A 12,255-nucleotide genomic window follows, 5' to 3' on the forward strand; every position below is an offset into this window, starting at 1 on the left:
TGCGGTACTGCAGAGTTTGCTGAAAATAGAACTCTTAGCTGGAGTGTACGGTTGTTCGTTTCTCTGTAAGTGTGTGTGTTTTTTGTCGGTGATGCAAGAAATAGATTTTATGTTGGCAAGGAAAAACACCGAGAGCAGTAAGTTACATCGGAAAGTGGCGTTCTAGTGGTAAAACAAACGCAGTGGGTGGCATAATTATACGATCGCTTGGGTGTGTTTGGAAATGAATCAAAGTTTTGTTTTTATGTAGCTCTTTTCTTAATATTAACCGTCTTCAAAATTATATCGAAGAACATCGCATCACATCAATTACAAGATCACTTGCGTTTTTAAATATATAATTCCAAAATATTGGGGCTGACTGGTGGTGTAAGGCGACAACGGCGCCGGCCTTCAAACGATAGGACCGTCCCCCCGTAGTGAGGACTGGCTGGCGTGATCAAAGAAGGTCGTAAGCTAAGGAGAACAGACGAAGAAGAAGAATTCCAAAATTATTTACTTAATTTAGGATGACGGAAAAAAAGAAAAAAGAAGATTTCTAAAATATTATGACAAAAGCATGGAAATACTCTTTTAACATTCGTACATGTTTGAAAATTATTCTTTTCTTCTATTTCTCTATTTTTTAGGAGCACCGCCCCAACACTGTTCCATGCTTTTTGAGGTTTTCCTTGGATTTAAAATAATACAATTAGTTTTACAGTAATGCTACACACTGCATGGTGCTGCCAGACAAATATGAAGGAAGAACAAGACAGAAAAAAATTATTATTATAATATGCTACGATGTTTTTTGGACTTTTACTGACGCAATCTTTGTCTAGCTGAAAAATTGTGCAAGCGAGATAAAATTTGAATTGTTCTTGGTATCATGATAATCTTACTTTAAGGCTTTCCGTTTGTATTTAATTATTTCTACAAAGCTTATCAGCTATCAGCAAACATTGGGATTACATTGGTGCTTGTGAGTCAAGTTCAAGGATTTTTTCAGTTAATATATTAAGGAGAAAACCGTAACCCTCCAGCATTAATGTTGAGCGGGGCGAATTCCTGAAATGGCAAAAGAAACGAACCGATTCAATCCACTGCATCCATGCTGATTTCCTTTCCTTCCGGGACACATCACCATGACACGAAGCCTTCACCTACGCGCGCCCGCTGATAATGTGCGGTGTAAGGCTTTCTTTTAATCAGCCCGACCGGGCCGACTGAGCCGACCGGGCTGACACAGTATGGAGGACGAACGGAAGTGCGTACAGAAATAGCATCCGAAGTGTGCACGGCCATACGTACAAGCCTCGGAGCACAATTATTGCGCTAATGAGTGTGTAAAGCGGCTCGGGTGTCACGTTGCAGTCCATCGTGTGCGTTTGATTATCTGGAGCAGCAGGTTACGGTTGTGCCGCGGAAGGGAAATTGAATCCCTGCCGCGGAAGGGAGGGATGATGCAACGTTCATTGAATTACCATTTCGGATCCAGTGTTGCATGGCAATGGAATGTCCTGTCGACCGAAAAGGGCAATGTTTATTTAACAATCAGAGGAAAATGAAGCTGTGTCACGTGGATTTTGTGATGCAAAACTGTGATGGACTCAGGCGCACCGGAGTGAGTCATCGAGTGAAATGTTCACCATTTTTTCGATGCCTTCTTTGTAGCAGGATTTTGCAAGTTTTTTTCCTCTCATTTTCCCATTACTTTACTTAGTGCCTCACACCGCAAAAAATACATAACACCGTTCTGGTAAGTGCAATGTATCGTCTGCGAAATGTGCTAACGAGAGTGCTTACTCACCACTCTTGTGCCCCCAACCAACACCTTCAACCGATATTAACCCAACCTCGCACGATGCAGTCAGAGTTCTTTGTTGTCCGTGTCAGGGCATGGAGGCAGCAAGGAATAAGAAAACTTCACTTCGACGACGAGTTCTTGGTTCCGACCACGGCGGCGGCAGCAGCAGCTAACGATAAAGAAAGCGAAACCTTCGTTCCGGTATGGCACACGAACGGGCAGAAGAAGCGGTCAGAGGTGTAAAGACCCTGGGAGTGTGAGGGTTTGAAAACAAAGAGAACCCATCCGTCCGTCTGGCCGAGATCGTCCCTTTCGGTGTGGACCTCCGTTCCCCCCCCCCCCCCCCCCCCACAGACACACAGACACACACCAAGTTGCACACACTATTACGTGTCCCTTCTGGTGGACTGCACAGAGAAAATAAACACAAAAAGGTAACGCGCCGTTTCTCTCGCAGACGCCATTCTTCGTCCCATCCTGCTCCTTACCATCTGCTTGCTATCTCTCTTCTGCACACACACACACACACAGACACACATACTACCATCTTCCATCACTGACCTGGCATAATTTCTCGTCGCGAGTCGCAGTAGAATAAGGGGTTGGCAAGAAGAAAATAGCGTGCAGCGGAAGAGACAAAGCCAAACAGAGGGTGAGAAAGAGTGCTCCATTTACAGGGGGTAAAAGGTAACTCATCGTCTGCAGTGTGTTGAGATCTTGAGGGATGGAATTACGATTTTAAGACAGCAGTGTAACCGGTTAGCAATTACAAGTAAAGCAAAATCGCGTTAAATATGATGCTTTCTTGGACAAACAAAGTAGAAAAAGCGAGAAAGAATTGATTGCTAACAATCTGTAAATAAACAAATGGTGGCGTTGCAATGTAATATCGGTGAGTGCCTTTTCCCGAACCAGACGATTTGAGTGCCCGAAGCTGTTTGCAGGGTTGGTCGTCCGTCACAGCTTGTTGAGATGCTTGTTGAAGAGTGAGAAAAAAGTAATTTTGAAGATGTAATATGATTGAAATGGAGAAAAAATTAGAGATTTAAAAATGAAACATATCGACAATAATTTTTAACATTTCTGCTGAGTTTAATTTGAGGTAAAACTCGTTCGAAGTATATAAAAAAAAATATTTTTTGCACATAAGGGGTGGTAAAAATGTTACAAAAATAGCAGCACTTATTTTGCAAACGTTTTTTAATATATATTTTATCAACAAAGGCACGTACTGTAAAAGGTGACTCCATCAGCTAGCAAGCTGCTGCCAACCCCAACAGTTGGCGAGTTCGTGCACCGACACTCACCACCGGCGGCCGCCCGATGCTGAACCGGCAGCGCGTGCACTGGGTCGCGGCTTCGAGGTGCTGTCTGTTCCTTCAAACGCAACATTCTTTTGAAAACTCGCAACCGCAACAGACGCGAAACCTCGCGCTCGCGGACACCGGAATATTACACGGTCCGCCGCTGTTTCAAAAAACCAAACACCTCGGAGTGTGCAAAAGGGAAATAGTACGGAAACATAGCGTGATTTTTATTCGCGCTCGCGTCCACCGTGTGAAACAAATAATTCAAACAGTGTAATACATGCAGAAGAAGGATAGTGAGCATTTTGTGTGCTGAGTGAGTGATTAGTGAGGGAAAACAAAAGCCTCTTTTTCGTATTTTATTGGAGTGTATTTTTGAAGCAGTTTTGGGATCCAGCTTGATGTGTGTTTGAGTGAATAGTAGAAGTGGAGCAGTACATTTACTGGAACAAAAGAGGAAGCGTGAAGAGTCTAGTGTTGGGCATACGGCAAACGGGCTCGTCTAGACCTTGGCCGCACCGGAAGGTTCATACCAAACATAACCGACCGTGACCGTGGGACGCGCGTGAGCACAAAAAAGTGCCAGAAGTGTGTTGCCGCGTGTCTGCAGCAGCGAACAAGTGCATCCAGAACTGCACGGTGAGTGCATCGTTTGCGTGTGCCAGTGTGCTGTGTTTAAGTGTGTTGCAGCAGCGGATGAAAAGCGGCGTGCATTAAAGCACCCTTGGAAGGTGGTAAAAGTAGAGCACCCCTTCAATCGTTCGCATTTATTAACAACACTTGGCGAGTGGTGGAAGTGCCGTGGAAAGTGTGGTTGGTGAAGAAATAATCAATAAAAGTATTGCACCAAAAGAAGCAAGCAAAAGGCAGAGCAAAAGTGTATGAAGAAACGTGCATTAATGTGAAAATCCATCTTGAGAGAGAAAGAGAAAGAAAGCAGTTTTTGTTGTGAAGAATTTAGTAAAAAGGAGAAAAAAGAGCCCTTCGAACCAAAGCAAGAAAGGCAAGTGTGTATTTTTTGTGGAATTACGGAAAAGTGCATCTACGAAAACACAAAACAAAAAAGAAGGAAACTAAAACGGAAGGTGTCCTAAATCGTGTGAGAAAATCAAGTGCATTTTACGTTGCATTGCAAAAGTAAAAACAAACAAAAAGTGAATCAGGCAAAGGTGAAACAATTGGCTGCAGTAACAACCGAAAACCGACCAGTTTTATCAGCACCGAACGGAAGTGCTGCTGTTCATCGCTTCGACGAAAAGAGTGAGTTATCCTACCGTTGATTATCTACTAAAAAGTACATAAAAACGATAAACGAAAATACAAAATCCAGGAGGAGGTTATTAACGTCCGGTGCTTTGTTGTGTGGAAATGATTTACAACCTGCGGGTCTTCTATTTTTATCCTTAAAATTAGAAGTTTTTCTTTGAAAATACTTAAAAGTTGGAGACGCTTTTTCCCCTCCCCTCTGTGAATACAAACAAATCGAATTACCTAATCAAAGCAGCAAAAACGCGCGCGCTGTGTTCCGTTATCGCGGAACCCACAAAAATTGGGACACGCAACAAAACCGAAGGTCGAATTACAACAGCTCTAACTGTGTACTGTTGTGCGTTGTGTGGCCCTTTTTTGTGTTTGTTTGTTTGCATTCGACGCGTTCTAGCGATGGCAGACGGTTGGTAGCGTATATGCGTTTATTGATCCCGCGTTCAACGCGGGAATTTGGCGGTGTTTCGTACGGTTGTGAACGATAAGGCCGTGTTTTGCTGTTGTTGAACGGCAACCCCTGCCTTTACTAATCTAGTGTGCTCGTTGTGAGGCAGTTTGATGCAACACATATGTCACCTTGTATGGGGGTTGTTTTGTTTAACGGAAAATTTAAATTTCCTCTCCAACTGGTTTCTGACATAAGCCCGGCGAATGTTCTAGAAATCTAGTAGTTCCAAATTCTGTTGATTATTATTATCCCCAACGCAACACATCGCAGCGACCGTATCATCGTGGCCAGGTGTGTGTGTGTGTGGGTGAGTGGGTGGGTTGGCCTTATCAATATTCCTCCCCCCCTCCCACCCCCAAAAGTGAGGCCGTTGGCCGATCGATGAGTTGACAGATTCTTGCTTTTATTTTTTGTTTACGACGCACATTTAACCCGCGCTAAACCGTCATGGCGTGAACTCTGACCTCGTTCGACCGTATCACTCTCATACGCCGTGCGTTGGTTTATTTAGAACCACGACGTCGGTCACGTCCTTGCTCCCCATCTGTGCTTCGCGGCTGACCTTCTTTTCGTGTCGTTTTGTTTGGTATGTGTGTGGACGGCGATTTGACGCCATACTATTAGATCATCCCCTGTGCCTTTCGATAGGGTGCATGTGTGAATGTGTGTGTTTGGGGATGATGAAATATAAAGCACCACTTTCCCAGGGTGCTTTGGGCGAGAAGAACTAGAAGTAGAAGCGACCTCCTCCCCCCACCCACCCCACATTGGAAAGAGAGTTCTCGGGCGTTACTCACTCACAGAGAGTCATATGTATCGCGGATCTGACGTCATCGGTCGGGTTCCCGTGCTTCATCGGCCGGTCAATGTACTTCGAGAGCGTGTCGATTCGTGGGGGCTTTATTGTAGAACGTTCCCCAAATGGGACGCGAATAACACCGGGCTTAGATGATTACCGGGACAACAGCGTGCCGATTCTGTTTTTCCACCTTACGGGCGGAGGGCAACAATTCTTGCTTTCGCTTGCCAAGATTGCAAAACAAGGTGAAATATTCACTTATGGCGATATTCCTTGATACGGGGCCCATCCACCAATCTTCCCTTTTTGTTTGGCGCTAAGTGGGGGTTAGCAATTTTCAACCGATTTCATCATCCCTTTTTGGTGTACTTTTGTGTGTCTGTTTGCGATTCATTATTTTTGCTGACGAAACATTTTTCGCGAAGGTTTTGGTTGTGTGGTATAAAAGACCACCAGACGAGGTTTAGGGGTGCTTTGTTAGAAACATGTCCGGACGTGTTTGGTGCTCTTGCACTTAAACCCTTCCTAGTGAGAAGGGATTGAAGGGAGAAATTGCGTGGTCTAGAGGCTCCGGGGGATTAACAATGCGAAGAAAATTACCAAACTGAAACGCCACACACTGTTCCAGGGTGTTAATTTTTTGTTGACCGACCGATGTCTTGTTCTACTGCTTTGATTTTTCAGAGGATGTTTGTTTTTTGGACCTCGGTTTCTCTCTCACACGCTCTGTGCCGCTTAGCACCTTTACCTACTACGTCGCAAACGCTCCAAAACGACACGCGCGCGCTCGCGATCAAGGTCGGTCAGCGACGCCATTTGCGCGAATCGATCGAGCAGGCATATCCTCTTCCTACTCCCCGCCCCATCATTATTCTAACCCCCCAACCCTCTTCGTGTCGGGGAGAACAGAAAATCCTCCCCCTCCATGTGTTTTTGAACGCTAAAGGTGGTTTACCTCGTACCAATGCCAACCAAAACAAGCGCCACCTAGGAAGGGGTGTTTGTATGAGAGAGCTAGATAGAGAGAGAGAGAACAAGCAGAAAGGAAAACAGAGAGAAAATAAATTTAAAAAAATAAAATAACATCAACACCTCTTCTCTACCGCGGATCACACGAGTGATCGGTGAAACGCTCTAAAATTTTGAATGTATTTAATCACGATGAACGCGCGATGAACTTGTGCTTGTGCTTGCATGTTTTGGGTGGGGTGGGGGATGTAAAGCGCAGCATCACTTTGATTGAGGTTGACGATGAGAACAGGAAGGGCGAGAGCGAGAGAGAGAGAGTTGTGAACGGAGAGAAAACGGTAAATAATTCCTGACCCGCAGTATGGCGCAGCATCTCGCTCGCACGCACACGTGATAATGGCGGTTTGGTAGTATAATAGTAGGCCGCGATTTACGAATGACGTAATTTTGACGTTTGGGAAAGAACGTTTTGGGAGCATGCCCCGGAGCAAAGCAGGACGTGAGATACCTGTGTAATTTAGGTGATCGTGCTGCTTGTATGGAGCTGCTCTGTAAAAGGAGTTCGAAGATTTCATCATTCGTTCTAATATGAGGTAAGGTTGTATAACGATTCGTTCTGGTCCTGGCAGGCCTTATCGTTCCATATCAAGTTATTGTTATCACGACCGTTCTGTGTATGATTCACTGAGGCTAATGCGCGACAAGCTTCTGTATCTACTAAGAATATGGGATGAGTCACTCATAACAATCATTGGGAAACAAATGACGATATCCTGGAAAAAGGTAACACGGAAATCCCTTTGCGAACAGCAATAGGTTATGCAACCTGTGACTAGCAAATCAACAGCAAAACAACCAGATTGCGACGCATATTATGCATCAGTCTGGATCAACAAGCTCTGATGATCAGCGACGCAAATATGAGTCCACAATCTGCGTACTACTTTCGTGTGGCGGGAATTCTTCTCGCCCTTCTTCACACTATCTTCTTCACCCCCTGTCTCTCTCGCTTTCGACGCAGCAATAAAAACGCAGAATTGGTAAAAATAACCTTGCCGATAGTGATGATGTTACTGATAAACACACAGAATATAAAAAAACACACTCCCAAAAATCCCAACCAGAAGTAACCGCGTGTCTCATGTTAGTCGACCAATACTACCCCTAGCCATGCTGAAGCCATGCCCCATCTAGTCAACGGGCAAAGATATAGGGAGTCACCCTCACGCGCTGATAACATTTTGATTCATGAATCGTGTTTGTGCGAGCCCCTCTCCTGGAAGGACGTTGACGTGCGCCGCACGCCATCACCTCGAAGGTATGGCGTGTCACAACGCCATGTTGCGTCATTTCCTGTTGTGCTTAGGAACGCGCGTTCCTGATAATCGTACGATTGTTTTTACGCGTGGGAGACATCGGTTGCGTAAGAGCAGGTGATAAGAATCAGTTTGGTCGTATTCGTCTTCTGGTGCATCTAATGCATCCGCATCAATAGCATGCAGAATGTCCGGATATCCATTCCAGGAGCTACCAAAACTCGTACCACTGTTCATTAAATATCGCTCACGAGGCGAATAGATTGGCGATTGCAATCAATAACAGTCTCAGTGCGAGTTTGCGGGTTACGAACTCTGGACTTACGAACGCACGTGGCCCTGGGGAACTCTGAAGCCACACAGTGCGGCTTGATGACGGGCGCGTTGCGTGATCGTGTTGTTGCTTCACATTCCCGAGCACAGTAACAAGCACGTTGTCACATGTTTCGTTCACGTGCGCTCCGACTCTCGGTGAAGTGTGCAGGTTGTTTATTGTTTGCTTGCTTTTACAGCTAAACTGCGTGTCAGTGCGGTTAGTTAAGGAATGTTGATTTATTCTTTATCGTCTTTTTTCTCTCTTTCTCTCCCTTCCATCTCGGATCATGAGTAAGCAGAGTTGCAAATATTTTATTGATTCGATTATTCGTATCCCAGTTGACAGCTGTCAATTGATTAAATATTCATCTCTGATTGAGCTGTCAAAGTACTTCCCTTCCATCTTGCTGTACTACGATCACTAATGGTTGTTGTCTATTTTTGTTTTTCTTGCAGATGCACCAAAACTAGGTTCGAGCGAAATTATTATGATGGTGGCGGACTTTGTAACACGCCAGCAGAACGGTTCGCCGCTGAACGGTGAAATACCCGGCCAAAATCACAACTCCAATTCCAATATGCCTGGTGAGTGTACCGCCATTTTACTTATTTTAAACAAATAAAAGTTTAAGTACACAAGGAGCACCCTTCGTCCTGTGTTCTGAATCTTAATTTTCAACTCCCGTTTTCCTTGTGGCTGTGGGACTGATTGGTTTTGTTCCTTTCTCTCTCTCCCTTCCTCCACTCTCTGCAGCCCACAGTGCCTTACTGATGAGCAACAACAGCAGCAACAGCAACAGCTCGGGCCGTGCCAGCCCGCACACCTCCTCGGAGTCTGAGTTTCCGCAGAACGGCTACGAGCTGGCGGCCCATCTGAAGCGCAAGGAGCTGTTCTCCCAGCGCAAGCAGCGCGAATTCATCCCGGACAACAAGAAGGACGACAGCTACTGGGACCGGCGGCGACGCAACAACGAGGCGGCAAAGCGATCGCGCGAAAAGCGCCGCTTCAACGACATGGTGCTGGAGCAGCGTGTCGTCGAGCTGACGAAAGAGAACCACGTGCTGAAGGCGCAGCTGGACGCGATCAAGAGCAAGTACAACATCTGCGGTGAGAATTTGGTCAGCGTCGATCAGATTATGGCCACGTTGCCCACGAACGAGCAAGTGCTCAGCTCGACCAAGCGCGTCAAGCTGGCGAATGGTCAGGGACGGTCGGTTTCGCCGGCTGGTTCCACAATCGGATTCCCCCTTTCGCGCAGCCCCTCGCGTCAACCTCAGGCTACCTCTCCCTCGCAATCACACGGACGTGCCTCATCGCCGCACAGTCCTCCGGCAAGCAATGGAACGCCGCATCTTCAGCAGACGCTGTTGGCGGTGGTACAGAATGGCGGCCCTACAACGACGACATCTCCGTCGATTCCTTCCTCCCAGCAGGCACCAGTAATCCATCCGAATCCGAACGTGGAATCTCCACCGCCTGCTGCTTCCGGTTCATCGCCCACGGTATCTTCGGTTGGTGCTATCCAGCACACGAACGGAGGACCAGCCTATCTGTCACCGGTCCATGCCATCTACCGGAACGGTGCGATCATCGAGTACGAGCGAGGCACGGAGGGCGGTGGCAAGTTGTCGGTGCTGGAAGGTGGCAACAGTCGCAGCCCTTCCCAGATCCGACTGGAGCTGATCGAACGTAACCTGGACGATCATCACAATCTGCAGCAACAGTTGGCACAGCAACAGCAGCAGCACCATCATCAGTTGGCTTCTTCGTCCCAGCACCATCACCACTACAGCCATCATTCGCGGGAAGTGATCCGGGAGTCGGTGATCGATCACCATCATCCTTCCCACCATCACCACCCTCAACACCACCATCAGCCTCAGCATCAACCACATCCACACCAGCTGCATCTCCACCAGCAGCAGCAGCAGCAGCAACAGCAACAGCAGCAGCAACATCCTCACCATCTCCATCAGCGAGTGTTGGTGTCGAACGGTGACCTGGATCGGGATGAGCGTTCCCCATCTCCAACGTTGACACCGTCAGCCGCACCGCGTTTCGGTTCACCCACCACCACCACCACAACCTCATCTTCCGCCCCGATCTCATCCACGTCACCGCCGACGATCATCTCGAGTACGAGTCCGGCAGGATCGCCACCAGCACATGTTCCGATTGCGGCACATGCCCACTCGCATCCCTACCCGCCCCACCATCCGCATCACCACCACCCGCACCACATACCCGCACATCATGCCCATCCGCCACACTTTGTCGTGGGGGCAAGCTCTCCGTACGCGAGCTCTGCCCTTCCCGCAAGTGGATATCCGCTGACGGCTGCTGCTGCCGCGGTGGCGGCCTACGCTAGTGGAGCAGGTGCACTGTATGCGTCACCGCCGCGAACTGAAATCACGAGCGCACTGCTGACCGCGAACGTACTCAATCTGAGCCGACGTGCACCATCCCCGTACGACTCAAGCCCACCACAAACGGCTTCCTCGACCGCCAGTGCCGGTAGCACATCGGGAGGCGAGGAAGAACCAGAACGCGAACGGGAAATGCACGAACATGCGAACAGTCTGCCGGTGAAACTGCGCCACAAGTCACACCTGGGTGATAAGGATGCGGCAACCGCTCTGCTAGCGCTGCAAAACATCAAACAGGAACCGATCGGTCATCGGTCGAGTTCGCCGGCCTGGGACGATGGTGACGGTTCATCGGACGAGCGTGACTCGGGCATCTCCACCAACGAGTGGCCTACAAAGGCGGAACAGAAGATGATGGTACCGCTACCCGGTTCGCCACCGTCTGCCAGCGCTTCCAGTGGTAGCGCATCATCCGGTGGAGCGATCGTGAGTACGGCGGCAATGGCAGCGGCCGCTGCAGCAGTGGCTGCGGCAGCCGCCGGCAAGATCACCTCCATCCCGGCGTCGGTTGTGATCAGCAAAAAGGCGGAGGAAAACATTCACCTTCAGTCGAAGCTGGCACGGCTCGAGTCCGAGGTGGCCACCATCAAGAACATGATGATCTCGAACACGACGGGAAGTGGGTTCGGCGTAACGGCGGCAGCTCAGTAGCGAGCATCGTCGCCACAGTTGGGGCGAACGATGCGACGACCCCGAAGACGACGGCTCCACCGATGACGCGGACTGAAGCAAGGGGAGCCATGTGTCGTCGATGCGGGTGTGATCTAGTTCCTGTATAGGTAGCGTGACAACGTAGCAAAGTTGTCGGTCCTAAACTAACCATCCACTCAAGGCAACTCCGCAAGACATTCCTATCTTCAGATGTGACGAGATGTTAGCTCGCACAGGCAGCGCATGAAGTGGAGAAAACCCGACCAAAAGCAAGCAAGCAAGCAAGAAGCCGCCATTTATGTTAGTGGGTTAGTTGATCGGTTGGAATTTCTCGGGCCGTGGATCGGTATCGTGGATGGAGAAAGTTACGACAATCTGTACACGCGTGCCCCCCTCCCCATCGGACCAAAGAGAAAGGCGAAGAAAAGCAGCTAACCGCGGTTTTGCCCCGTGGAGATTCGAGGAGAAAGCGTGCTTCGTGTGTGCCTGTGAGTCTGAGTCCGGCACCGATTCGCTTCTTCTCCTTTTCTCGATGCTCCGCAGGCTTCATTGGCACGAGAAGGGGCCACTTTTGGGAGCTACCAGTGATGTGAGAATGCGAGACTTTACGCATCATTGCTGTTGTTGCGGTTGCGTGTACGCTGCTTGTGGATGTATTTATTTGGAAGTAGTACGTAGGCAAAGTGGATGGGAAATGGGAATCAAAATCAAAAGCAGTGGATTTACAGGTGGAAGAAAAACAGAGGACACAGCGGTTTGTTGTACAGAAGAGGAAAAAAGAGGGAGGAAAACACACACACATACACAGGGTGTATAACACTATAAAGCAGAACTGTAAATGTGAAAACCGAACTACATCAATCATATTTATATCCATGGTAAGCTATAAGAAAACGCTGTATAAATAGAGAGATAAAGAGAGAAAACAAATTATATATATCAAACAAGGAAATATGAAGTGTATTTTA

The 12,255-nt window shown here is 48.0% G+C and overlaps 1 protein-coding gene across 1 annotated transcript; it reads left to right on the plus strand.

Moving 5' to 3' along the window:
* The first annotated feature begins 4,283 nt into the window (after nt 1–4,283).
* Nucleotides 4,284–11,308, plus strand: LOC126564124 (uncharacterized). Its single transcript, XM_050221061.1, has 3 exons — nt 4,284–4,356; nt 8,666–8,794; nt 8,964–11,308. The coding sequence occupies exons 2-3, from the start codon at nt 8,698–8,700 to the stop codon at nt 11,285–11,287; spliced, it is 2,421 nt and encodes an 806-aa protein (XP_050077018.1). The 5' UTR covers nt 4,284–4,356; nt 8,666–8,697; the 3' UTR covers nt 11,288–11,308.
* The last annotated feature ends 947 nt before the right edge of the window (nt 11,309–12,255 follow it).

This window comes from Anopheles maculipalpis, chromosome 3RL (genome assembly GCF_943734695.1).
Source record: "Anopheles maculipalpis chromosome 3RL, idAnoMacuDA_375_x, whole genome shotgun sequence".
NCBI lineage: Eukaryota > Metazoa > Arthropoda > Insecta > Diptera > Culicidae > Anopheles > Anopheles maculipalpis.